General features: G+C 41.4%; 1 protein-coding gene across 1 annotated transcript in view; it reads right to left on the bottom strand.

Annotated features, from left to right (window-relative positions):
- The window catches only part of MAPK1 (mitogen-activated protein kinase 1), a 49,906-nt gene extending 23,805 nt beyond the window's left edge, over positions 1 to 26,101 (bottom strand). Inside the window, exon 1 of the mRNA XM_048822293.2 lies at positions 25,795 to 26,101. Coding sequence (XP_048678250.1) covers positions 25,795 to 25,937 — 143 coding nt within the window. The 5' untranslated portion in view covers positions 25,938 to 26,101. The remainder of the gene's footprint in view (positions 1 to 25,794) is intronic.
- Between the last annotated feature and the right edge of the window lie 1,797 nt (positions 26,102 to 27,898).

Here is a 27,898-nt window from a genome sequence, read left to right as displayed (position 1 = left end):
TTTGTGTGAAGAAAATGTGTAATCAAGGGGGACAGTTAACTCATAATTTGGTCAAAAATTAATTTTGTAAAAACCTCTGAAATCCCTAAGACAAACAGAAATGGTTACACAGTAGGGTTTTTTGTTTTGTTTTTAATTCCAATTAAAACAATGAGGGGTTAAACAAGTTGTGTTACATCAGAGAGAGCTGCTAAAATTTAGGCCACCCAATCAATCGGCGCAACAAATTTTTCATAAACAAACAATCAGAAAGTTCCTTGTGGTTCTCATCAGTAGGCCCACTCTGCTGAGAGGCCTGAATATCTTTTGATCAGGTAGAGTAGAGCTACATAGAGGAGATGCTCAGGAAAAAGGACCTCAAAAGGAATTCCTGAAAATGGCTGGCTATTTGAACCACTCTCCTACCCCAAGAGAGATTACTTGGAAAGGGGGGCGGGGGGGACGAGACGACACATTTCAGACACTACAGTACTATTGCATATAAAACACTACATGAAATGAACATTATGTTTGCAAAAATCAAGCACTTACAAGATATTCAGTTTAGGTTACCATTACCAGTACAACCTTAATTCAGCCCTCTTGTGTGAATACATCAGACTGAACCAAAAATTTTGAAGACTGAATGAGCCTATTTAGGAATGTACAGAAGAAATCTTAGGCTGGTTCATTTCATCACTGTACACAGACCACCTACTTCCCCCTCTGTATTTGTTCTCTCTCAATAAAGAGCCTACGCTTATTTCACAGCTCATGGATGGCAGATATGTGACAGAGAAAGAGGAAGCAAATTGTTTTACGAATATTTCATGACCAGTATTAGGCAATTGATGTTGCTTAAATATATAACAACACTTTCTATTTATGAAACACACGTTTCACTCTCAAGCTTTAAAAAACAGTACTGATGTTTTTGCTTTTTCAAATGAATACAAAGTCAGTTATTTGTGGGATAACGATATTTATTCTCCCAGAAAGCAGAAATTCCTTCTTTCCTTTCACAGAATCACTAATTTTTATCAATTCAAAATATCAAATTTTGATATGCTGTAGTTCAATAATTTCATTTACATTTCTTGAAAATTTTCCTAGCAAGTTGGGCAAGAAGTTTAGATTAGATTTAAAAAAAAAAAAAAGTAAAAATACAGTTCTGCCTTTCAGACAGTACTACCTTGTACTGTATGAAGGCAGGGTGGAAAAAGCAGGGTATATGTGGTATAGATGTAATCAGTTTCCTCTTTAGTGTACATCTTGCATATAGTCATTTTTCTCCCTTCATATCAAAGGATCTCATCACACTAATGTAATTACTAAGTATTCATTTCTGTTATTGCCACAAAGCCTGTGTAAGCTCACAAAAGCACAAATGAAGTGGAAGCTAGTGATAAAGGAAACTGACTTGTGAGCAGTTACATTGTCTCAAACTTTGTTTCATCCCTGTGCAATTCAGTGTAGCAGGATTTTTTTATTTTTATTTTTTTCTTACATTGGCAACCCGAGTGATAACGCTACTCTAGTTGTACGAGTGGGTGCACATTTGCCTCTGCAGCATATTGGTAGTAATGTGAATAATGTAGCTACACAGAGAATCTGTTGAATGCCAAGTTAATACTACGTCTCTCACACAGAAATGTGTCCCCTTTGAGTGATTATTGCAAAACAAAGAGTAACAGAACTTACATAGGAACATACCAGAGCCTCTTTACTAGACATGTATTCTAAGACAATGAAGGACTTTAATATTAAAATTGTTGAAATAGGTACATGGATTTTCCAGTCCCTTAATGTTTTCACCAACAGCTTATTTGTCAGCATATACAATAGAAGACAGAGTCCCTACTTTAAGGAGCTGGCAACTTAAGTTATTAACTTAATACTAGTAAACAAAGCTCTATCTTGGGGCATTAGATTGAACACCTGGCCACTTTCACCTCTAAACTGATTCAAACACAGCCTGGGTTGGCTCAAGTAAAAATGGATACTTACTGTGAAATAAGATGGTGGTCTCCGTCCATTGCACAGTGGACTAGCATAAACATTACAAAATTACCATAGCTGGAATTCTTGTTGGGAGTCTCAGAAAATAGGCCAAGGACTGAAACATCTCCTCAGTTCTTAAGATGGTCTCTACCCCTTACCACAACTACCTCATTCCTCTCTCAGATCATTACTTAGGCACAAATTGGTGAAGAAGCTTATGCTGATGATGCCCATGCTGTCTATTTCAGTGGATAAGGATCATCATCTTCAGAAATGACAGTCTACAAGTATTAATTAAATTGACAAAAAAATTCCATACAGCAGCTCACTTCTTCAGTGAGAAACCACCATCATCATCAACTGTTTACATTTTCTCCAGACTAGATTTACTGTGACTGCCTTCTGAAGAAGAGAACTTGTAGACCACCACTAGCTTTCATCACAGGAAAAACTAGGATGCCTACCTGCAAAATGGGGGCAATATTTAGCATACCAATTCTCACAAGGGTTCTGTGAGCAATAATAAGTGTTCAAAGTTTTTTGGGGATTCTCAGGTGAAAACTGCTAATCTATACCCTTGAGTTCTTAAAATAGTTTATCATTGTTAGTAAACTGGAATAGAGTTCATCTTCATTACATGTAGTGCAAACCTTCTTCCTGTAATGGTTTGTATGTATTATTCATAGTTTCAATGAACCTAGTTATTAATTCTTTAAACACATTCAAAGATGACAGATAAACAAACCTTTTTTTCCTGTTAATGTTCAGCTTTACAAATTGATGCAAGCATATGGCTGTGAGTGCTCTTTAACTGTATCATGATAATTTTAAATACAGATATTTTGCAACTACTGAACAATGTTCCTAATTTTATACACAATGTTATTCCAATTTCCAGCTCTGGTTGGATTTGAATACCTTTATATATTTAACACTACATTCCTTAATATTAGAATCTTTTTTAAAAGGTGAGTATTAAGTATTTTGCAAATATCTAATCTATATTGATCTCAGTTGAGGAAGCAAGTTTCAGTTAGACAAGTAATATTTATAACCCAAGTAGTTTTATAATGCCATTTTTTAAAACAGACTTTTCACCTTTTACAACCTTTAACTTTTTTTTTTTTTTTTTTTTTTAAAGCCTAGCCTTAGGGCACCCCTCTGACAATGTACTGCGCAAAAGCATACACAGCTCCACATGCGGGGCTGACAGAACGCATCCTCACTATTAAGCTGGGCCTCTGACATGTACCCCATTCCTCATTAACTCCTGCTCAAGTAGGATGGGCCTACTACTAAAACTTAGCTCCTTCCACCACCAGCAGTGGCAGCACACCCACCATTTCTACTCCTCACGTGTTTCTTATGGAGCAGAACTGGAACAAGTGAGAGCACGTTGCAGCCGCCACTGGGAAGGAAGCCAATTCCTGGCAGTGGTCTCACCCATACAGAAGGTTGTTTCCTCCCACAACCAGAGATAAACTGCCTAGTCTGTCAGCACCCTCAGTCCTCCTTCCCCAGCTTCTTCTTCACCTCACCTTGCCTTTCAGCCCAGCTTGGATCCTTAGGGAAGACGGTGTGGGAAGAATATTCACCCCACACAGAGAGTTTTGCAGCCCGGATAGTTAAGAAGTTATATACACACAATCTACAAAGCTAGAGGTGACACACACTGTTCTAAACTCCCAATCAGCCTGTCATTTATTTAAATAATTATACAGAAAACTAAATAAACAGCTGATTGGGAGTTTAGAGCAAGATCTGTTTTATCTGTAGCCTAGTGCTACCTTGGCAACAAGACTCCAAGGGCATGTCCAGTGATAAGAAACCCACTGAAATATAGAATGACACTGCTAATAACTATGATAGGAAAACTGAAAATAATTCCAGCGGGTCAAGCCATTCTTGGGAAAAATGGAAACTGATCTTTTACAAATACATTTATCCTTTTGATTCAGTCTTCATTTAACTCAATCCTAGGTATCTCTGCAACACTGACATTTAGGCCAACTTTCACTGTAAAAAGATTAAACTTAAGACTCTGCTTGTAAAAAAAAAATAATACTGTATTCTAGCCATGGTACCACACAGAGTTGTTTCATGGATTTGCTACAAAAGTTACTCAAAATTTTTAATTTAGATTTATCAGCCTTTTACACTTATTCAAAATATTTTATTTATTATAAAAGGAGCTAGTTTTTATTATTTGTCTGTATACATATTTCCTCCTCAGAGAGTAATGAATGGAAGATGACAAAAGTGTCATGGAAAAAAATATTTCACACTTCTGAAAGAGTATTTGCAAACTTTCTGTATAAAATTGAATAAAGTTTCATTATATCACTGAATGTGCTTTTTTGTCCACATCCCTAAATGTCTAATGTTAATTAATGTTAATTTCCCACCTGTTCATATCAACTTTGAAGATAAAACTTCAATGTGAAGGATATTACTTAAACCATTTTTATAAGCATTGCTTTATAGAATCAGTGTCTGCTTTAGAAGAAAGGAATGTCTGAAAATGTTTGGATTTAAGATAAACCTGTCTCATTTAAATGGACTTCAGTTTGTAGACATCAGCCACACAGTGTTCACTTAAGTTTGCATTTTAAAAACTTTAATAGGTTATTTTTAGAGATAGCTAGTAAGCTGTCCTTTAAGCTCCTTTGTGAAATTTGAAATTAAATACTGTAGTTTTGCATTCAGAAAGAAATTGACTAATGCTAAACTATACAGTTAACATTAATCTACCCTGTTTAGATTTAAAAAGTAAAAGGAATTGTTGTGAGAGAGAAAGTGTTTTCATAATAAATTCTTTTTTTATCCATTGCTTATATAAAGCTGTTGGGAAAGGACAGGGAAGAGACGAACAGATAGCAGCAGAGAAAAGTTGGTAAATTCATATTTAGAGAAGCAAGTTTAAAGTTCACCTTTAGATATTTACATTTGTTTCCAGATTAATGCAAAAACTTTCAATACTATTTCATAAATATATCTGGAGCATAAATTTTCAAAGGTGCCAAGCACTCACAGTTCATTAGCTTCAAGAAGAGCAACAGGCGCTCAGCACCTGTGAAACAGGATTAATTGTGTAACTATAGAGCAAAAATAAAACTGACTAAAGATAAAAACATTAGCAGTCTAGTATTAACTAGAAACTTTTAATATAGTATATTTAGTATTAGCACCTGTCACTTCTCCAGAGCAACAGAGCACCACCAAAGCTGATGTTTTTATTGCAAATATGAAAGTATAAAAACAAAAATATTCTAGAACTGGAGCATTGGTTATTTGATACAGTTCTGCTTCTTCCTCTTTGAAACTCATATCTAGGCATACCACGTGGAAATACTAATAGGCTAATCAATAACTCTGAAAACAGAGCCATTGAAGAGTACTAGCTTCTAAAAAATCTCAGGCTTGAGGCTCCAGTTAGTCCAATTACATATACATATTACATAACCACAGGAACACACATCTTACATAATTTTACATTTCTTCCAGAGGATACAAAATCAAAAAAATTATAATTCAGCATATCTGAATCATCTATTGATGTGTGTAATTATTGCAGCTCCCCCTTCCACCATCCTCCACACAGGTTACTGAAAGCCAATAGTATATAAACCGGATTTTTTAATTCCAGTGAAAAACGTATACTGAATATTTACTAGCACTTGCTGGAGAAGTAAACACTAGAAGCATGAGAGCACTTAAAATTCAGACTACGTTCAAGCCCCATACTTTTTTAACAGAAGTGATTATATTTTTTGAATTTCTAAAATGAAAGTTTTCAGAGTAGCAACCGTGTTCGTCTGTATTCACAAAAAGAAAAGGAGGACTTGTGGCACCTTAGAGACTAACAAATTTATTTGAGCATAAGCTTTCGTGAGCTACAGCTCACTTCATCGGATGCATTCCAAAATGAAAGTGTGTTTGAGGAGAAAAAAAGTTTGCTTTTAATCACACAATCATGAAGTATGTAAGATTTTCTGCCCTGCAGCAGTAAAGTTTTCAATACTGAGCCAGCACAAACATGAATGCACATTCCATAGGCCCTCCTGAGCATATCTATTAATTCAAACATTTATCTTTGTGCAATTTTGCATTACTACAAATACAAATTACCATGCACTACTTGAAGTATTTACATTTTAATAAGATAAGGGCCAAAGATTTATTTTAACTCTTATCCTACACGGAGCCCAACCAGGGCCAAGGTTTCTCACTACACTGGTAGCTCTACCCCACAGAAGATTGCTAATCTTTGGGTATTCAGCAATCTACCCATCTTCTGCTATCTCAGGGTGAAACAGGAACTTTGGCTGCAATGATGGCAGCAAAGGAAAGCTGTAGCACACAGAGCTTCAAAGTAACTGCAAAGCAGATCTGGTCCCTTCTGTGGTAGTCTAATCTGGCCCCGCTTGTCCCATACGACTTTCAACCTCAAAAGTCAGGAACATGCCCAAAAGAAAAGCCCTCCTCCCCAGACAGGCAGCCTATCCTACAAAGAAGTACCAGAAGCTGAGGAAAGTGATCAAGAACAGAGTATCCTCTGATTTGGGGAAGGAGGGGAGAAACAAGTATTCACACTTTGCTCCTGGTTTAACCCTGACTCAGTTACCCTCCTGAATTCTGACCTGGAGTTTAAGAGAGAGTGACCAGGCCCTTCTCACCCCTCTTCCAAGCTCCAAAACTACTGTGATTTTAGGCAGGTAGTGGGGCTTACTATTCCCCCAGCAGGGTTTGTCAGGCATCCCCCATAACTGCACCAGGTGTCACAGTCAGACTGAGTTGGAAGAGACCTGCCTCTTGAGGCATTAGGGTAGTTGGTCTGAACTGTCAAATTCTGGGCATGCCTCTCTGCTTTCCCCAGAGAGCTCAGATCTGAAAGTTGGGGCAGTCTTTTGCCTTAAGGCATCCAATGGTTCTACAAAATTAAGAGGAAGAAGGAATATATGACTCAGTAGAAGATTCCTCCCCTTCCTCCGGAGTAGTCAGGGTCTTTGCCAAAAAGACAACTTAGGCACCTTTGCGGAAAAGGTGTCTTCTACCCTGGATTTGTCTGGACAAAACAGTACTAGCTGACAATGGGTAGGTAGGTGACAAGCCATAACTAATGTTTACTGTGCTAAGATATGGTTGTTTTACTGTTACCTTGCCCCTCACCTGTCCTCCTCTCCATTTCTTTCATCCACTTATGGCATCCAGTTGTCACCTATTGTAAGATACTTGCCAGTGGTGATTGTGAAGCTTTCCCTGCAAATGTGGAGCATAGGAGTTACCATGCTGGATCAGACCAGTGGCCCATGTATTCCAGTACCTTACCTCCAACAGTGACCAGTATCAGCTGCTTCAGAGGAAGAAACTCTGCAGCAGGCAGTAATGTGATAATCTGCCCCCAGGGAGAGTTATTGCCAATAATTAGAGATTGGGTTACTCCCCAAAGTTTGAGGACTTATATCCCTTCCAAATCTCTCTTTTTAATATTTACTCTTACAACAGCAATAGCTAGTTATCTATAAAAATGTCTAATCCTTTAAAAAAAAATTCCCGCTAAACTCTTGCCTCAATGATTTCTTGAAGCAAGGAATTCCAGTCTGACTGTGCATTATGTGCAACAGTATTTCCTTTTATGAGTTTTGAATTTACCACTTTCTAATTTCATTGATGTCCAACTGTTCCTATACTGGGAGAAAGAATAAACAGAAGTTCCCAGATAAATCTTCTCTATATCATTCATTATTTTGTATCCTTTTATCATGTCCCCTCTTATTTGTCTCCTCAAGAACAGTACCAATATTTTACTCTCTTCACATGAGTTTTCCCAATACCCCTAATTCTTCTTGTTGTTCATCTCTAAACCCCCTTAATTTCTGATGCACCCTTTTTGAGACGGGATGACCAGAACTGCACACAGTATTCCAGGTGATTTTATTCTTCGTCCCATTCCTTATACATTCTACCATTTTGTTCATTTTATTGATTACTGATCCATTTTGTTCATTTTATTTGATTACTGATGCATTAGTCCAGGTGTATTATTCTTCGTCCCATTCCTTATATACATTCTACCATTTTGTTCATTTTATTGATTCCTGTTTCCCCCCCCCGAGTTGATGCACATAATTCAGAACCCACTAAGGTGAGCAGTTCAAATACTTTCCCCACAATGGGCATTACTCTGAATTTCTCAACTTTGAATTTCATCTGCCGTTATGTTGACCATTCACCTATGTTGACCATTCTGTTAGACCCTTCTGAAGTTCCACCGTATTCTCCCAGTCTGGACGAACCTAAATAATCTGCGAATTTTGCCACCTCACTGGTCTTCCCTTTTTCCAGATCATTAAACACCAGTTCTAGTGTAGAAACTTCTGACACCCTTCTGATGACATTTTCTCATGATAGAATTGACCAATTATCTTTACTCTGTTTTCCATCTTTTAGACAGTTTCTGATTCATTATTGTATATTGTCTTTCAGACCATGTCGACTTAGTTGCTTTACCCTCTTGTGAGGGATTTTATTAAAACCCTTTTGAAAGTCCATATAAATTGGGTCAGTAAGTTGTCTTTTATACACTATTTTATTGTCCTGTTCAAAAAAGTCTAAGAATTCTAGATTCAGTAGGCAGGGTTTTCCTTTACAGAAGCTGTGCTTGTCAGGCTCCATCAGAGCTGGCTCTTCTAGCTGTTAGAATTCTATTTATGATTATTATTTTAACCAATTTATCAACTACAGAAAAAAGCTTACTGGTCTAATTCCTCAGATTGCCCCTAGCACTTTTTAAAAATAGAAGTGCAATACCGGCTACCATCTGAGATAGCAGCTTATTTGAATGAGAAGTCATTTTTACTAGTAGCTCAAGCATTTACTTCTTAAATTCCTTCTTAACATTGGGTGTCTGGGACCAGGTGACTCGTTGCTTTCAGTTCATTTGTTCCAGAAACTCCTTGACATCTCAATCTCTGAATGTGCCTTATCACTGCTACCAGAAAAGAGTTACATCACCTCACCATTCTGTTATGAAGACTGATACAAAGAAATCAGTTAGCTTCTCTAGAACGTTTGTCTCTTTCTTAGTTGATCTCCTTTCTCCAGGAGACATATCAAATTCTCATGCAAACTTCCAGCACCATACATAAATAATTTATTTGTTTCTATACCTTTAGCTATTTGCTATTAAAATTCCTTCTTACTTTTTGTCTGCTGTAGCTTATACTCCTTTTAACTGATTTCATTAGGTTTTCCATTTTCTGAAGGATACCTAGCTTTAACCTCCTGAACCTTTCTATTTAGCCATACTGATTTACTTATTGCCTTTTTTGTTTAGAGGTTTATACGCCTTCTGACACTATTACTGCTTCCTTAGAGTAGTACCTATGCCAAACTTAAGTATTTCAACTTCTTTACATTTGATTTTAGGGCCTTTTGCCTAGTTTCCTCTTTTTAAAGACCCCGTTATGAAGTTAAACATAACAATACTATATTTCATCCCTCAATGAAAGCCGATCAGTTTCTGCAGAAATTAAGCTTCCATTAAAAAAAAAAAGAAATTAAGTTTCTCACCATTACAGTTGTAAAGACAACCTTCCAAATGTGAAATGCAGTGCTGACTTCCTCAGCCTGCGTAAAGATTGCTCCAGTGCCTCTGCTGCTTTTCTTAGATCGGCCAAGTAGCAGAAAAGTGATATCAAGTCACTGGTCAGTTTCATAACTATGATTCCATACCCATGGAAAAGCTGCAAGCAGAATCAAGGGCAGGCACTGGAGTTACTTGGAGGATGCCCACACACAAAAAGGGTTAGAGTAGTAGAGCTCTTCACCTCTTGCACAATCCCCATCATCTTTTCTATCTACCTTCAGCTAACAGGCACAGTTCTTCAGCTGATACGTCTACTAAATTTTCAAGCCCAACTGTAACATCTCCTTGGGGTAGCACACACATTTTGGAGTGTCCAAAAGAAAAAGGGGACAAGATTAATTTGTATATTCTATTTTATTTAGGTCTCATAACTGAATTGTGCTATTTAAAAACCAAGAAAGTCTTACTATAGCAATTTTTAAAACTTAATTCTATAATTACACAATCTTTTTACATTTATGTGTAAAAATATTCACAGCAACTCCATACAAAATGACATTACAGCACAAGTATATGTGTTCTGTGAATAATGAAAAAATTCCATTCAGTAATTTAATTTACGAGAGTACTTGGGCTTTCCCCTCACCCCATTATCATTATCTCAGAGTAAGAGGCTAGACATCACTGAATGCAGCCTAAGAATGAGTCTGCCAAATCTACACTGACAGGAAAGAAAACTGTGTATTACTGAATTAGCTGTGAAATAACTGCCACTAATCTTCCACCTGCAAAAATCAAGAATGCCTACAGTATTTAAAATGTATCTCTCAGCATTCGTCTTTGACAGAAAACTTATTTCCTTTTACTATATATTTCACTGTTTCAAAGCAGTCAGATATGCAGAGACATTCAAAATACAATATTTAAGAAATGTTTTACTGTGTCATGTGGTACATTCAGGGCTGTTAAATTCCAGAGAAAACTGGGCATGCTGATTTGCAGTACTCAATCTACTTCATGGCACTTAATTCAGGATACTACATCAGTATCTGCCAGAAAGGGAGCTACTTGCCCTCCAACTAAGCAGGAGGCAAGGTGCTGCAATGACAGCTGCTAATTTAGAGAAAAGGGAAAACTGGGAGATGAACTAATTACATATTGTACACTGCATATCTAATTGCAAGTTGCCAGTACTTAAAATATACCCACAAAAAAACCTCAGATGAATTACTTTACCATGCAACAGAGATTCTAACTCAATTCTATTTACTTTGCTAGCAACAAAGTATTTTTCAATATTTTGTGAAAAATATCAAAATAAGTAGACTGAATTTAACAAATTCCAGAAAAAAACTTTATTTGTATATGATTTTGGTACAACTGAACAACTGAGTCTAAAAACTTGAATACTTTTTTTATTTGTTTCCAAATGAACAAGAAGATAAACTTAAGCTATCATGGAAAATTCTAAAACTTGACTATCTGAAATCTGCTAAAAGAAAATTCTATTAATGTCCTATTACAAGCTATACCTACAAACACAAATAATTTTATCTACCACTGAAGTGCAGCAAGCTCTGAAGAAGAGCCCAGCAACTGTTTTATGACAGTGCCCCTGGATCAGTATGAATAGCATAGTAGAGCACTACAATCATCTATTGCACAAAACCACCCATGCTCTTATTCTTTAGGAGCCTCCTCTCTCCGCATAAGCCTCACAGGCCACCATTATTAACCAGCAACTTGAGACAGAAATAAGAGGACACTGGAATGTTGTAGACAGATGTACGAACATGGAATATGAATAACTGAAACAGAACATTCTTATGCCAGAGCCGCAAGGAACAAGATGTCTTGCTTCTCCATTACTGCATCCACAAAATCTTGACAAGAGAAACTATTCCATGTGATTAGTCTGATTAACTCCAGTTGTCTTCACCAGGTCCAAGTTGTCTTCACCAGGTCCAAGTTGAAACTATCTCACAGCAAGGGGCTTTCAATATATCTCAGAAACGAGAACAATTTGTTTAAGGACAGTCTCTCCACAGCTGGGAAGCTATGTCAAAGGAAAGAAACAAAAACAAACCACTTTCCATCCCTTACTATCATCCAATTTTGAAATTGTGGAGACACTAAAGTCCACCCAAACATCTGAGTTAGAGCTATAGTCTGTTAGGCCAGAGAAAGCCAGTGAAGAACGTTTGAATTTATTATTTGGAGGGATAATTATGGCCTCCCTAGGGGAGATAAAGTTTCCAGTGAATAAACATGCTTTCATTTGGCATGTACTCAAAGAACTATTCTTTGTTATTAGTGTTCTTGCCAATTATCACCAAAGATCTGACCTATTCTTTCTGGAAGTGGTCACTGAGAAAGTGATGGCCGACCAAATCCAACAGATCTTAATCTTCCAAGCGTTTGGATCCCAGACAGACTTTAGATCTGGCCACAGCAGAGAAACAGCATCAGTTTTAGTGGCAATTAACGGGCTTCTTTACACATACTACTAGATCTTTCAGCTGCTTTTTATGGATGGGATTTTCAAAAGGGCCTAAGTGATACAGAAACACAAGTCATGCTGACTTACAATGAGACTTACCCACCTATGTCACTTAGACACTTTTAAAAAAAATCATACCCTATATTTAGGGTTGGAAAGATTACATTTTTATTGGTAAACGTTGATTTCACTGTACAGAAACAAACTGATGAAAAAAATATTTCCATCAATAACAGAAATTTACATATTGATGAAGTAAGAAAAATGCTGCTTGAGGACTTAAAGAGTTTGAATTAAGGATACTTTGTATATTTTGACATATGATGTTACCAATGTGTTTTTTAATGGTTATAAAGCTTTAAATTTTTTTGAATCTTGGTGTCTACTGTCATTAATTAGCTGATTTCCCATAATTTCCTGCAACTGTAAACATTTGAATTGATATAAAGAAACAAACATTGATATCAACCACTGAAATTACAAAAGAACATCCTCCAAAAAACAACAAAAAAACCAACAAAAAACAAATTATGCCACGCCTGCCTTTATTGTTGAACATGACGAACACTGACGACCACGGGACAAAGGACAGAACAGCTTTAAAAGTTGTTCCATTCATTCCTTACAGGAAAAGCCCAGCGACTGCTGAGCGGAATACTGGCCTTCTGCCTGAAGGCTGTAAGTTATGATGTACCTCAAGAATCAATCTTGAAACCTCCTTTCTTCAATGCTTATATATAACTAGGGATTGAGAGATGTAAGAGGATCAATATGCCGATAGCTCAGCGCTATATCTTCTTTTCACCTCAACCACACTAAGTGGTTCCCTTTCTCTTTGGATGTCGGAGATAGAAATCTGGATGAAAGATGGTTGGTTTATGCTCACCTTGGTTAACAGAAGTGAGGCTGAGCAGAAGAGGAAGAATTCTGAGAACTTGAGGTCCACGACTATTCTCTTAAATATGGCCCTACCTCAGGGGTGGGCAAACTTTTTGGCCCGAGGGCCACATCTGGGTATGGAAATTGTATGGCAGGCCATGAATGCTCAAAAAATTGATGGTTGGAGTGCAGGAGTGTGTGAGGGCTCCAACTGGGGGTATGGATTCTGGGGTGGGGCTGGGGATGAGGAGTTGGGGGTGCAGGAGGGTGCTCCGGGCTGGGACTGAGGGGGATCAGGGCTGGGGCAGGGGGTTGGGGCACAGGAGGGAGTATGGGGAGCAGGCTCTCAGCGGTGCTTACATCAAGCAGCTCCCAGAAACAGCAGCATGCCCCCCTCCGGCTCCTATGTGGAGGCACGGCCAGGTGGTTCTGGGCACCTGTGTGCAGACACCACCCCTGCAGCTCCCACTGGCTGCAGTTCCCTGACGATGGGAGCTGCGGGGGTAGCGCTGGGGGTGGGGGCAGTGTGCGGAGCCCCCTAGCTGCCCCTACGCGTAGAAGCCGGAGTGGGATTGTTCCGCTGCTTCCGGGAGCTGTGCAGAGTGGGACAAGACCCTGACGCCGCTCCCCAGCTGGAGCGCCAGAGCAGGGAAAACCCTAGACCCTGCTTCCCAGCAGGAACTCGAGGGCCAGATTAAAATGTCTGGAGGGGCAGATGCGGCCCCGAGGCCGTAGTTTGCCCACCTCTGCTCTACCTACTGCTGAGAGTAGTTGTATATTAGGGAGAGATTCCTGGCTGCTACTAGACTGTAAACAGATGCAGTGACTAAGGCCTGGTCTACACTACCAGTTTATGTCAAATTTGGCAGCGTTAAATTGAATTAATCCTGCACCCGTCCACACAACGAAGCCCTTTTTTTCGACTTAAAGGGCTCTTAAAATCGATTTCTTTACTCCACCCCCGATGAGGGAATTAGCGCTGAAACTGGCCTTGCCAGGTCAAATTTGGGATACTGTGGACGCAATTCAATGGTATTGGCCTCCGGGAGCTATCCCAGAGTGCTCAGTTGTGACCGCTCTGGACAGCGCCCTCAATTCAGATGCACTGGCCAGGTATACAAGAAAAGGCCCGCGAACTTTTGAATCTCATTTCCTGTTTGGCCAGCATGGTGAGCTCACCTGCACAGGTCACTATGCAGAGTTCATCATCACAGGAGATCATGCAGTCCCAGAACCGCTGAAGAGCATGGACCAAACGGGAGGTACGGGATCTGATTGCTGTATGGGGAGACGAATCCATGCTATCACAGACGAAATGCCACAATATTTGAAAAAAAATCTCCAATATCATGGAGGACAGAGGCTATAACAGGGACCCGCAGCAGTACCGCGTGAAAATTAAGGAGCTCAGGAAAGCCTACCAAAAAAACAGAGGCAAACGTTCAGAGCCCCAGCCATGCTGCTTCTATGATGAGCTGCATGCCATTCTAGGGGGTGCAGTCACCACTACCCCAACCCTATGCTTTGACTCTGTCCAAGGAGTGGGAGGCAACACGGAAGCGGGTTTTGGGGGCTAGGAAGATGATGATGAGGAGGAAGTTGTAGATAGCTCACAGCAAGGAAGTAGAGAAACCGGTTTCCCCAACAGCCAGGATCTGTTTATCACCCTGGACCTGGACCCAGTACCCCCCGAACCCACCCAAGGTGGGCTCCCAGACCCTGAAGGCGAAGAAGAGACCTCTGGTGAGTGTATCTTTGTAAATATTATACATGTTTAAAAGCAAGCGTGTTTAATTATTAGTTTGCCCTGGCATTCACGGCCAGTACAGCTACTGGAAAAGTCTGTTAACGTGTCTGGGGATGGAGCGGAAATCCTCCAGGGACATCTCCATAAAGTTCTCTTGGATGTACTCCCAAAACCTTTACAAAAGGTTTCTGGGGAGGGCAGCCTTATTCCGTCCTCCATGGTAGGACACTTTACCACGCCAGGCCAGCAGCACGAAGTCGGGAATTATTGCAGAACAGAGAATTGCATCGTATGGTCCCGGTGTGCGCTGGCATTCAAAAAACATCCATTCTTTATCTCTCTGTGTTATCCTCAGGAGAGTGATATCATTCATGGTCACCTGGTTGAAATAGGGTGGTTTTAGTAAGTGGACATTCAGAGGTGCCCGTTCCTGCTGGGCTGTTTGCCTGTGGCTGAACAGAAATCTTCCCTGCTGTTAGCCACGTGGTGGGGGGAGGGGTGAAGCCATCATCCCAGAGAATTGTGTGTGGGTGTGTGTGTTGGGGGTGGGGGGGTTAGTTGGGTTTCTGCTGCACGTGAACCCGGAAACTGCAGCCCCTCCTTTTAAATTGCCAACCCATTTTTAATAGCCAACCCAATGGCTACTTTGTATGGGAAATGAGGGCGCTGCTGTTTGAAACCATTCCCACATGTTATGAAGGTTAAAGAAGCCAAAAGACTGTGGCTTACCAGGGCTGTCTGCAAGTCGAATTCTGTTGCCTGGCCCTGCGTGAGTGATCTCCCACACCAAACCGGCATACCCTCAATAATAGGCGACCTTGTAATGAAAGCACATGTGCTATGTAATGTTAACAGCAAGGTTTACTGTGAAAGAGCGTACCCATTGTTCTATAAAATGTGTCTTTTTAACTACCACTCTCCCTTTTTTCCCCTCCACCAGCTCCATATGTTTCTCCTTCCCAGAGGCTAGCAAAGATTAGAAGGCGAAAAAAATGTACTCGTGATGAAATGTTCTCTGACCTCATGCTGTCCTCCCACACTGACAGAGCACAGCAAAATACGTGGAGGCAGACAATCTCAGAGTGCAGGAAAACACAATATGACCGCAAGGAGAGGTGGCGGGCTGAAGATGGTAGGTGGCGTCAGCTTGCGGAAAGAAGGCAGGAGTCAATGCTCAGGCTGCTGGAGGATCAAACTCATATGCTCCAGCGTATGGTTGAGCTGCAGGAAAGGCTGCAGGAGCACAGACCACCACTATAGCCCCTGTGTAACCAACTGCCCTCCTCCCCAAGTTCCATGGCCTCCAAGCCCAGACACCCAAGAATGTGGGGGGGGCTCCTCCGGCCACCCAGCCACTCCACCCCAGAGGATTGCCCAAGCAACAGAAAGCTGGCATTCAAGAATTTTGAAAGTGCTGTGTGGCCTTGTCCTTCCCTGCTCCACCACCCCACCCAGTGCTTCCCTCCTCCTCCACCACCCCTCCTGGGCTACCTTGGCAGTTATCCCCCTATCTGTGTGATGAATAAAAAAAAAAAAGCATGAACGTGAAGCAACAATGACTTTATTGCCTCTGCAAGCGGTGATTGAATGGGGGGGGGAAGGGAGGGTGCTTAGCTTACAGGAAAGTAGAGTGAACCCGGGGCGGGGGGGTGTTCCATCAAGGAGAAACAAACAGAACTTTCACACCGTAGCCTTGCCATTCCTGAAACTGGTTTTTAAAGCTTCTCTGATGCGCACCTCACCCTCCTGTATGCTTCTAATCGCCCTGGTGTCTGGCTGTGTGTAATCAGCGGCCAGGTGATTTGCCTCAACCTCCCACCCCGCCATAAACGTCTCCCCCTTACTCTCACAGATATTGTGGAGCACACAGCAAGCATCAATAACAATGGGAATATTGGTTTCGCTGAGGTCTAACCGAGTCAGTAAACTGCGCTAGTGACCCTTTAAATGTCCAAATGCATATTCTACCACCATTCTGCACTTGCTCAGCCTGTAGTTGAACAGCTCCTTACTGCTGTCCAGGGTGCCTGTGTTCGGCTTCATGAGCCAGGGCATTAAGGGGCAGGCTGGGTCCCCAAGGATAACTATAAGCATTTCAACATCCGCAACAGTTATTTTCTGGTCTAGGAAGTAAATCCCTTCCTGCAGCCATTTAAACAGACCAGAGTTCCTGAAGATGCCAGCGTCATGAACCTTTCCCGGCCATCCCACGTTGATGTTGCTGAAATGTCCCTTGTGATCCACCAGTGCTTGCAGCACCATTGAAAAGTACCCCTTGCGGTTTATGTACTGGCTGCCCTGGTGGTCCAGTTCCAAGATAGGGATATGTGTTCCGTTTATAGCCCCACCACAGTTAGGGAATCTCATTGCAGCAAAGCCTTCTACTATGACCTGCACATTTCCCAGAGTCACTACCTTTGATAGCAGCAGCTCAATGATTGCATTGGCTACTTGCATCACAGCAACCCCACAGTAGATTTGCCCACTCCAAATTGATCACCGACTGACCAGTAGCTGTCTGGCATTGCAAACTTCCAGAGGGCTATCTCCACTTGCTTGTGAACTGTGAGGGCTGCTCTCATCTTGTTATTCTTGCGCTTCAGGGCAGGGGGAAAGCAAGTCACAAATTTCCATGAAAGTGCCCTTACGCATGCGAAAGTTTCGGAGCCACTGGAAATCATCCAAAACCTGCAACACGATGCTGTCCCACCAGTCTGTGCTTGTTTCCCAGGCCCAGAATTGGCGTTCCACGGCATGAGCCTGCCACAGTAACACCATGATTTCCAAATTGCCGGGGACCGCGGTTTTAGAGAAATCTGTGTCCATGTCCTCATCACTCTTGTCACCGCGCTGCCGTCGCCTCCTTGCCTGGTTTTTCAGGTTCTGGCTCTGCATAAACTGCACGATAATGCGCGAGGTGTTTACAATGGTCATAACTGCTGCGGTGAGCTGAATGGGCTCCATGCTTGCTGTGCTATGGCATCTGCTCGGGCAATCCAGGGAAAAGGGTGCAAAATGATTGTCTGCCGTTGCTTTCACGGAGGGAGGGTTGACTGACGACATTTACCCATAACCACCTGCAACAAATTTTTGGCCCCATCAGGCATTGGGAGCTCAGCCCAGAATTCCAATGGGCAGCGGGGACTGCGGGAACTGTGGGATAGCTACCCACAGTGCACCGCTTGGAATGTCGACACTTGTACTGTGGACGCACACTGCCGAATTAATGTGCTTAGTGTGGACGCATGCACTCTACTTTATACAATCTGTTCCCAAAAATCAACTTCTGTAAAATTGGAGTAATTTTGTAATGTAGACAAGGCCTAAAACATACTAAATATCAGCCAACCCCCCCAAAACATACTCTACTATCAGACGTTGTATTCACACATTCTTTCACACCCATTATCTCTAGGCCAGAATACTGCAATGAACCAGGGATAATCTTGACTATAACTCAGAAGCTTCAGCTAACATAGCACATTACCATCTACAATAACATCTACAAACCTTAACCTTTCCTATATCTAGCCACACTAACTTTGACTACACCCCTTTAGTTGTAAGTTTCACCTCTATCAAACAAGATCTGGAGGCAGGTAATTCTCAATAGAAAGCCCTTGACCCTGGGATTCAGTCCAGGAAAAATACACCTGAGCCTGAACTTGACCTCATTTAGAACACAGTGATAGATACACGCACCTAATTTTTCCAGCAGGTGTAGTTTCTGGACTCTCCTCCCATTTGACCTACTGGCTAGGTTTTCCCGCAAACACCAAGCTTACTGTAGATTATATGGGAATGCAAGGTTGCATGTCTTACATAGTCTTTTGGGAAATTTTTGGTTTTTTAAATCTAAAACTCAAGCTATGCCCAGAAACTATAATGGTATTTCAGAAATAGCAAATACTAATACCCAAACTACACAACTGCTAGGTTTTAACAAAGCTACATACATGTCGGGGTTCTGTCTTTGCAATACAACCTGCACCAGCAAACATCTTCCAGTTTTAGTTATACCACCACAACCAATATCCATTAAGTACATATGTTAAAGCTGCTGTATAACTTGATAAGCAAAAAGACAAAATGCCTGCAAACTGGACCATGAAATTTAAAAAAAAAGTCAAGTATATAATGAGAAAGTTACTTGTCAATATTGTAAGTTATTAACAAAAAAACTCGCACTGAAATTGATTTTTAAAATAACCAGAAAATAAATATCCCAGAAGAACTGAAGAAATCAAAAAGCATTTGATTCAACAGCTTTGGCTTCCTGTGATACTGGAGAAACAGAAATGACAGCATGTCTTTGCTTAAGAAAAGGCAGGAACTGGGAGCAAGCGTGTGTGAGCCACATCTTGCAAAGTGCTCTTTCTTGGCTGACCCATAAGGCAGCTCATTGATTATTAAAACAAAAAAAAACCCCACTACACAAGTCCCACTTGGCCAAAGGTAATTAGCGCATTGCCAGCTGTAAGAGGAAGACACAGGTAATAACGGTACAGGATAACAAATACAACAAGGGCCACAGCAGAAGGGTAAAAATGTTTCCTGGGTCTTTCCAACATAAAAGTCTCAATTTCTCATTCAAAATAAACTTCAGAAGAAAAGGGTGTGTGAAATATAACCAACAAGTTCCATATCTGTTACCTAGGTTTTGTTTGACTATCAGTTACTCTCTGTGGGGTGAGGGTGGGGGAGTGGAATCTGGTCTATTTAGATGGCAACCTCTTTGGAAGTGGGTGTACTTTTCACTCTGTAGTTATATAGTACTGAGAGCAATGAAACACCAATACTGATTGGGGCCTCTAGTCACTCCCATAAAACAAATAATAAACTTCCATTTTTGACAAATAAAACAATAGAATAGTACTACTCACTGGTGGCTTTCATATAAATTCTAAGTTGAAATTGCCTTGGACTGTAACAGTCATCTACTACATTTCAGGTATAGTTCAAGTTTGAGTTGATGTGAGTAAAGTTTTATACTCTAACAAAAACCTTGTTTCTCCATTTTCTTTAACTGGGTAGCTTAGAAGGAACAATGCTGCTATAAATAAAACTAACTATTTACTAGCATACTCTTTTTAGATGTTTGTTATTTTAAATACCCTCCATTCAAATATCTGTTTGATATAAAGACACCTTTCAATGCCAATATTCAATAACAAGTAGTTTCTAATTAAAAACAGCAACATTCAACTTTAATGCCAACCTGCAAGACACAGTGACAAAGAATTTTATGAAAATAATCAATGAATTCTAGTTCCAACAAAGCACAGTTGAAGAATCCGAGACTGCGGACCAGTATACAAGTGTTGTTATGTGCTAAGTTGATAAGACACTATTTTCAAATTTACATTAAAATTATACTCCTACTCAAATAAGTAGGAGGTATGAATTCTTTCTATACAAGCTTCACTTCCTCATCTTGAAAAAAGGTACAATGGTCTACAGCAGCAGGGTAGCCTGTGGCCCTCATGGGCAAATATATTAAGAAAATGTATATTTGATTATGAAACAAGAACATATTCCCTGAGCTGCACTCCTGACTTTTAAACTCAAGAGCTTGACCTGTTCTCTTACTGTGGACAGGTGGAAAGGGATGCTACTTTCCACCACCTCTCCTGCAGCATTAGGGGGCAGCGCTGATGTGGATAGAGTGCGCTGATGTGAATAAAGATAGCTACTGTCCCTTCTCTGCTACACCTGCCTCAGCAGCTCCCCACTGTCCATCTGCTACAACACAGGGGACAGAGGAAAGTAGTTCTGGTAGCAACTTTGCCTGCTTCCCTACCAGGCTGTGGGAACTCCAGGGACAACAGAATTTCCCCTCATATTTCTAGAATGGCACATACTTGTAAATGTTATACTCTACTGCTCTTGCAATGGTCTGTAAGAACAGAGTACCCACTTCAGTTTTCTTGTTTGATTTGTTTTTTGCAGTTTCATATCTAAAAGGTCCAAAATCAAAGACAATATTGCCAACGAATACGTTGTTCAAATTACCAAAGTGCAACAATTAACTAAAATTCTATATAATAAATTCTCAGGACTGTAACTCTCAAACAACTTTGAGTAAAGTAATCGTACATATTTATGATCGTTACCATTAATTAGTTCAACATACATGGAACTGTTTTATGTCCATTTTTCCTCATTGCCATACATGCCCTTCATCTTAAACAAAAAACAATCCCAGTTAATACTCCTTTTAAGTTTTAGTAAAAGGACACTGTCAATTTAAGTCACACTTCTGTCTGACTCTTTTTACTTAAGTTTACTGTAAATGAAAGTTTTACTGAAAATCTTTCCTAGTTAGTTTATTGTCAAATGTACAATCTGTTTCACTGTTACCCACACAGGCCCTGATCCTGCAAGCATCTAGACACTCTGGTGAAGACAGATCATTGTAATGTATCTTTTTTAAATTTTTGAATATGAACTACACATTATCCACTTTGTCAATGGGAACTGACAAGACAATCATTTAACTGAATGTTTAAAATTCTTCTTTTTTTTATGTTTGGAAAGGACTGATTAGTGGCAATGCGTGTAGGGTTTTGTGTTTTGTTTTTTGGAAGCCCTCTACATCCCATCAAAATTTACCCCAACATCGGTGTGCATGAAGCATTGCCACAACCACAAACATTTTATGTCAGTTAAAATATAAATGTTTGTAATTGAGAATAAAGGATAAATATTTAAAAGAATGTTCAAATCTCATATCTGTTGGTTCTAAAAGCTTGGGAACAGCATGTTGTGATTGCAACTGCTATGCATACCTTTGAGTCGCTGACACCATATAGTCTAAGTACCGTATAAACTGTTGGAACAACTATTAAGTTGAATGTTTAAAACATATATTCTAGTTGAGAAGTAATGATTATCAACAATCTCAGTTTAGAACAAAAGTTTCCTATTAATCCCATTAGAATTGACCCACTGGGAAATTTTATGAGGAGAATTGTCATACATTTCATTTAAAATATCCATCCTCTTTCTTGAAGAAGTTGATTCGTAAAAGGATTTCAGATTTAAGATTTCTATTAGAAGTATTTTCTCTAAAAAGATGAAAATGGATAGATACTAGTACATTTTTCCTATTAGGATGGTGTGAAGCTTTAAGTCAACTTAGGCTCTGTCTACACTAGCACTTTTGTGCTTTTGTCTCCCACCTGACATAGCCACCACCGTTCATTGGAGGTGGTTTAATTATGCTGGCAGGAGAGCTCTCTCCCACTGGCACAGAGTGGCTACACAGAAGACCTTACAACAGCGCAGCTGCAGCAGTACAGCTGTGCCACTGTAAGGTCCATAGTATAGACATAGCTTTAGACATAAGACAGTATCTGTAGACAGATGTCCATTCTGTTGAGCCAGAGGGTCAAAGTAATCTCAAAACAGTCCAGGGGCCACAATCAATTGTTTAGGATACATCTTCTGTCCTATGTGCTACGTGGGTGGCACAAAGGGAACATAAAACTCCTTCAAGTTTTCCTGCCGAGTATTTCTTCAGCACGGAGGAATACCCAGAAGAAGGAGAGAAGACCCCAGGGGGCCACAGTGCGGGAGCAGTGGGACTGTTTCTCGTTATTTCCAAGTAGTTTATGGTCAGCCCCTTAGGGACCACAGCCAGCAGGCAAAAGTGAGGCAGCCCCTAGTCCCCTTTAACCTGTGCCAGGATCAGGGCAGAGAATCAGGGAGCTGTAACTGGTGACTAGTTTTCAGCTTTCTTCCACTCTTGACTTCCCTGGTTGACTGTTGGGGAGGAGAACCATCCTTTGGTAAACATTTCCCCTATGCTCAGGCTGAGCCAGTCAAGCTCCAGTCCTGTTCTCCGATAGCACAATCTGAACGTGAATCAAACAGGCACAAGGACGGAATCTAGCCCTTGGAGACAACTGAGACAGAATGTGTTATGCTGGCAAAAATATAACCTTTGAAAATTACAGAGTTTAAATTTAGGGGCATAAGGTTAAGACACAGGTTCCTCTAAAATTACCCTTCAAATCAATACATAATTTATCCTCCTTTACTCTCCAGAATATTGAAAAAGCACACCTATAAAATATTACTTGACATACAGCTCTAATAACTCTGTTTTTACTCTAATCCTGACCTGGCTATGGATGATTGAGTTAAAGGAAAGCATTTAACTATTATCTCTACAGTTTTTCATACTAGAGAAAATTTGAATGTGAGAACATTTATACAAGCAGCTTACTTGACCAGTATTTTCCTTTCTTTCCTTAACTATTGTTTCAGCTTTGTATTGATTAAGGCTTCGCTCCTGAACATACTCAGTTCTCTCTGTTTGACCCAGCTGTGAAGCCACAGTCCTCTGTTTACAATATCGCTGTCTTGTCATGGAAGGTTAAAGTGGTTGTTGCTTCAATTTAACTTCGCTAAAAGACTAACATGGGCCATGAGAGCGTGCTTGTTTAATTGAACTCACAGCTTGGATAATTTACAAATATAATGAGAGGTTATGAAAAACACACCAGGTGGCTTTCACAACTCTTCAGTCTTTTACATTTCTGCATTATGAAGCCATGGCACTATATACTGATAAATATGATCTCTCAAATGTTATATATTAATTTAGTCTAGAGTCGCAAGACTTTAGTACCATAGCTTTACTAATTTTATCTCACTGAAAAAATTATAAATCTACTTCTGAAGCTTTCAAAAAAAATCTGATGACATCTTCTCCCCACCCCCATGAAAATGCCTCCATAGTGTAAGAATTGCACACACAGCTTTGCAAGCAAGGCAAAGCATGAAACATCAAGTGTCAATATGCATCATGAATATACTTCCAGTTGCTTGAAAGTAATCTTATGTAATCATAGTAGTTTGTGTTCCTACATGTTAACAAACATTAGTTGCTATGACATCTCACTAGGATACATGCAATCCAACACTTTCCTTATTAAATATGCAATACAAATTTATAATGTTTGTTTCATGTCCTTTCACACTTGAGACTGTACTGAACAACAGCAATTAAGAAATTAATACCCGATATAGTGAATGCTTTAACTTCTTAACTCCATAGGGGGAATACAGCAGCTCAACAAACCATAGTGCATTTGGAACAGTAGGGTCTAACATTTTTATTTTAGTCCAAAAACACTTGTCATTAATTGTATATAAAATATATTAATGTGTTGAGTTTTTAAGATAAAAAGGCTACCTTATACAGACATTGTTTGAGGTGAAATGGAAAATGTAAGGTTTTATCTCAAGTCACTAACCAGACATCCAGTCGAGGGAGGAAAAAAGTAATATGTTCCCTAGTCCTGCCCACAAACCACACCCCATTCACCTGTGAAGCCAAAATATTATGTTATTACCAGTAGACTGTGTACTCTTCGTAACATTTCTCGCAGCCTTTGATCAGTAGTGAAATAGATAAGTTTGAAGCTAAATTAAATTTCACCATTGTTAGCATCCCACTTCGATAAATGGGGCAGTATACATTTAGAAGTACTTAGAAGTACTATTTGAGGCTATCTTCAACCTCAGACAAATGTCAATGTGTGGTTTACATTCAGAGTCTATCTACACCAAGGGTATTTGTACTAGTGCAGCTACACTGCTCCAAACCCCTCAAAGTAGATGTTCTGAACAGGTGTAAAACTAGGCTTGCACTAGTAAAGCTTATTCTGGTTTTTGAGGTAAACTGCACTAACAAAAGCCTCGTATTAAAATCTGTACAGTGCATCCACCTTGGTGATTTACACCAGCGTAACTGCATTGGTACAAATATATATACACAAGCATAAACAGAACCTCAAATCACATTTTGAAAGTTATCACCACAACTAAAAGGGCTAATGTCACAATCCAGTAAAAGCACTTAAGCATACGATTAACTCCTCGGCGAATCCAGGCCTAAATGAAAGTTTAAATTCTGGAATACAAGGTGACTGCCTCTCATGGAGCCATCAAAAGTCAGCATAATTCAACCCCTGAATTAAAGGTTATAGCTGTAAAAAAATTTTTGAATATGTAACTAAAAAAGTGATAAATCAAATTTATTTCAAAACATACCCGGTCTTTTAAAAATGAAATGTCATAGAAAGACAAACTGCATTCCAAAGGAAAATCAGCATAGGGTTTGAAGGAAAGTTATTAGTCCTATTTGCAGACTTGAAATCAATTCAGGAGGTAAATTTCTTTAATCCACTTTACAGATGCAAAGACAGACACAAATGGGATAAACGATTTAAGCAAGGTCACAGAGCAAGGCAGAGATACTCTTGTATCCTAGCCACTAGACCATCCTACCACCCACATACATGCATCAGCTCAACCCAAACTCACTACACTACTAGAAGATAAACACCTTAACTTGCTCAAATACATCTGTGCATTTCGCATCATTCTTATAGCCCCTTTAAGACAGACCATATCAAATAGTTGAGTGCACACATTCACTTTGCATACATGTTTGTGTTTTAATGTGTTTCACTGGAAGTCTCTGATACAAAACAGTTTCAACTATAACAAAGAAAAATGTCACCAATCTATGAGGTTTACTAGCCTAGACAAAGTGACTTGCCATTACTGGAGGGGAGGTGTGGCAAATCACAACCAAAGAAGAGAGACTTGGGGGTAATAATTCCTACACACAGAGTCTCTTTTTTTGTTTACCCAGTGTGGTCTTGGGGCATACAAGGTGAGCCCTAGTGCTTATAATCAGGCATAGTCATGATTTTGGTTACCTTTTCCATTTTAAAAACACATCACCAAGAAGGGGGTGGGGGGAGAGAGTTAAACCAACTTAAGAGACAGTAAACGGAAAAAAAAAATTAAGCCTTGAAGCAGGACTGGAGAAGGAAGGGGCAGCGACTGGGGCTAGGAGTCAGAGAAGAGGGCAAGGGAAGCAAGCGGGGGTACGAGGCAGCAGCAGGCAGGGAAGAGGAGCAGGATGCAGAGATGCTTAAGCCCCGGCCCCCTGCGGGAGGGCCAGGAGGCTGGGGCCGCGGGCTGTTCCCTAGCCCCCGGGAGAGGCTGCGGGCCAGGCTCGGCGGGCGGGCGGGGCAGGGCGCTGCCCCGGCTCGGCTCGGCTCCCCGGCCGGTACTCACCAGACCATGCCATAGGCCCCCTCCCCGATGTAGGAGAGGTTGACGTAGCGGGGCCCCACATCGAACACCTGGCCCCGCACCATCTCCGGACCCCCGGCGTTGGCCGAGCCGGCCGCAGCCCCGGCCCCCGGTACCGCCGCCATGTTCTGCGTGCCGGGAACCGCTATGGAAGGGGGATGTGGTCGCCTCCGGTGCCCGCGCGGCCGCTGCGCTCAAGAGGGACCCGCTGCCGCCCGCTCCCAGGCCCGCTCGCCGCTGCTGTGAGGAGACAGAGGCTGAGGGGGGCGCGCGCGCACAGACGGGAGGAGGAGGGGACGGAGGACTCGCGCACACAGCAGGGGGAGGAGCGAGGAAACCAGGCGCGAGAAGGACAGGAGGGGCGGGGCTAAGGGGACTGCGGTAACTTCAGAGCCGCAGCGCCACCGAGGGGGCGGGGCCGGGTAGGTCACGTGGCCGGCGTGCCTGCTGAGCGGGGAAAGCGCTGCTGCAGAGCACCATTCGGCGTCCGGTGACGGAAGCCAGCCTGCCAATGGGCCGGTGCCTGCGCTGCTCTGGGGCGCCACCTGCCGCGCGCCTTGTCAGTGCCCCTGGGTTGCGTCTCCAGAGCGGGGCGACCCCGCACACTGGGGCCTTGAATTCTTCTGAGGCAAATTGTTGTCCGCTGTCAGTGAGTACAGTGGGCGGGATGGTGCCTGTGCCTCTCACACAGGGGGCCTTCAGTTGGCCAATCCCTGACATGCTTCTTATATCAGGGTTAGGGCATTGACCGCCCCACAATGTGAATAGTAATTCCCTGTACTCGCCTACTGCTTTTCCCTGAAGGTGGATAAGTCTGCTCCGCCCGTGTCCCCTAGTTGGGTGGGGAGCTCTTGCAGTAACCGAATTTCCTTGGGCGGGTGCTTCTCGCCTGACCGCTAGATGTCCCACCCTTCTGTCGAGGAGCAGAGCTGTGTATCAGTTCTTGGCCAGTAAAGACTCTTGAGCCTATCTGAGATAGCTGTCAGGGCCCAGGTGTGAAGCATGTGTCTTTACGTGACGTCCTTACGGAAGGAGATGGGAACAACAGCTCTCTGTCTTCGAAATACGATTCCAACCTGCATAATCAGCTCATCTTTAATTTGAAAATATGGTTCTGCACCTAGTGATACGTGGCTTTTGTCTTCTGGCCACCCTGCTAGTATTGTTCTCTTGACTGCTTATAGTTAGGTGTCCTTTTCTTGAGCCTCTTTGATCCCATCAGCTTCGCTGTTGAAACGGAGAGATAGTGCAGCACGTTCATGGATTCAGTGTCCTGATCCCCTTCCGCCAGCCCCCGATGCTGGCTCTATATGCCCTGCTCATGGTGTCAACTAACACCAGTCGTCATTCCCGGACAATGTCCGATCTCTGCCTGGTAGTGTTGGAGGCACATCAGCATGCGCTGCCATCTCTTTGGAGCACTAGAAAGGGACTTTGTCATGATTGTATCTAGGGGTTTGTGGTCTGAGTGCACGATTAGTGGATGACCATAGGAGTGCTGATGGAATTGCTCCACTCCAAATACCACAGCCAGCTGCTCTTTTTCTATTTGGGCATACCTCTATTCAGTTTCTGACAGCACTCTGCTGGCATAAGGAAGTGGTTGCTTCTGAAAAAGAGCTACACCCAATCCTCTCTCTGATGCATCACACTGGAGCATCAGTGTCTCTCCTGGCTGGAAGTGCTTCATGTGTCTCAGTGTATCAAATGCTTGCTCTTGAGGAACCGTCCAGTCCCACCCAACATCCTGCCTTGTGAGCTGACTTATGGGGTCTGCTCTGAAGCCAGGTATGGACAGAACATTTATCATTCTTAAGAAGCGCTCTAAGCACTAGAGCTAGCATGTCTCTTGCTGCCTTAATCTTATTGGGATCTGCTCTCAGTCCTTCTTCTGTGAGCTGAGGTCCAATTAATGTCACCTGACGTTATTTGAGGTACATTTTTTCTTGGTTTAGTTCTTTGTTCTTGTCCCTGCATTGCTGTAGAAAAGCTTGTAGTTTTCTGTCACATCTTCACTTGGGTGAATCTTCTCTTGAACACCTCTTGTACTGGGCTTATCCCCATCAGCACACTCAGCCATCTGTAG

Source organism: Caretta caretta, chromosome 15 (genome assembly GCF_965140235.1).
Source record: "Caretta caretta isolate rCarCar2 chromosome 15, rCarCar1.hap1, whole genome shotgun sequence".
In the NCBI taxonomy this organism is placed as follows: domain Eukaryota; kingdom Metazoa; phylum Chordata; order Testudines; family Cheloniidae; genus Caretta; species Caretta caretta.
The sequence above is the reverse complement of the archived record's forward strand: the minus strand, read 5'-3'. Positions and strand labels throughout refer to the sequence as shown.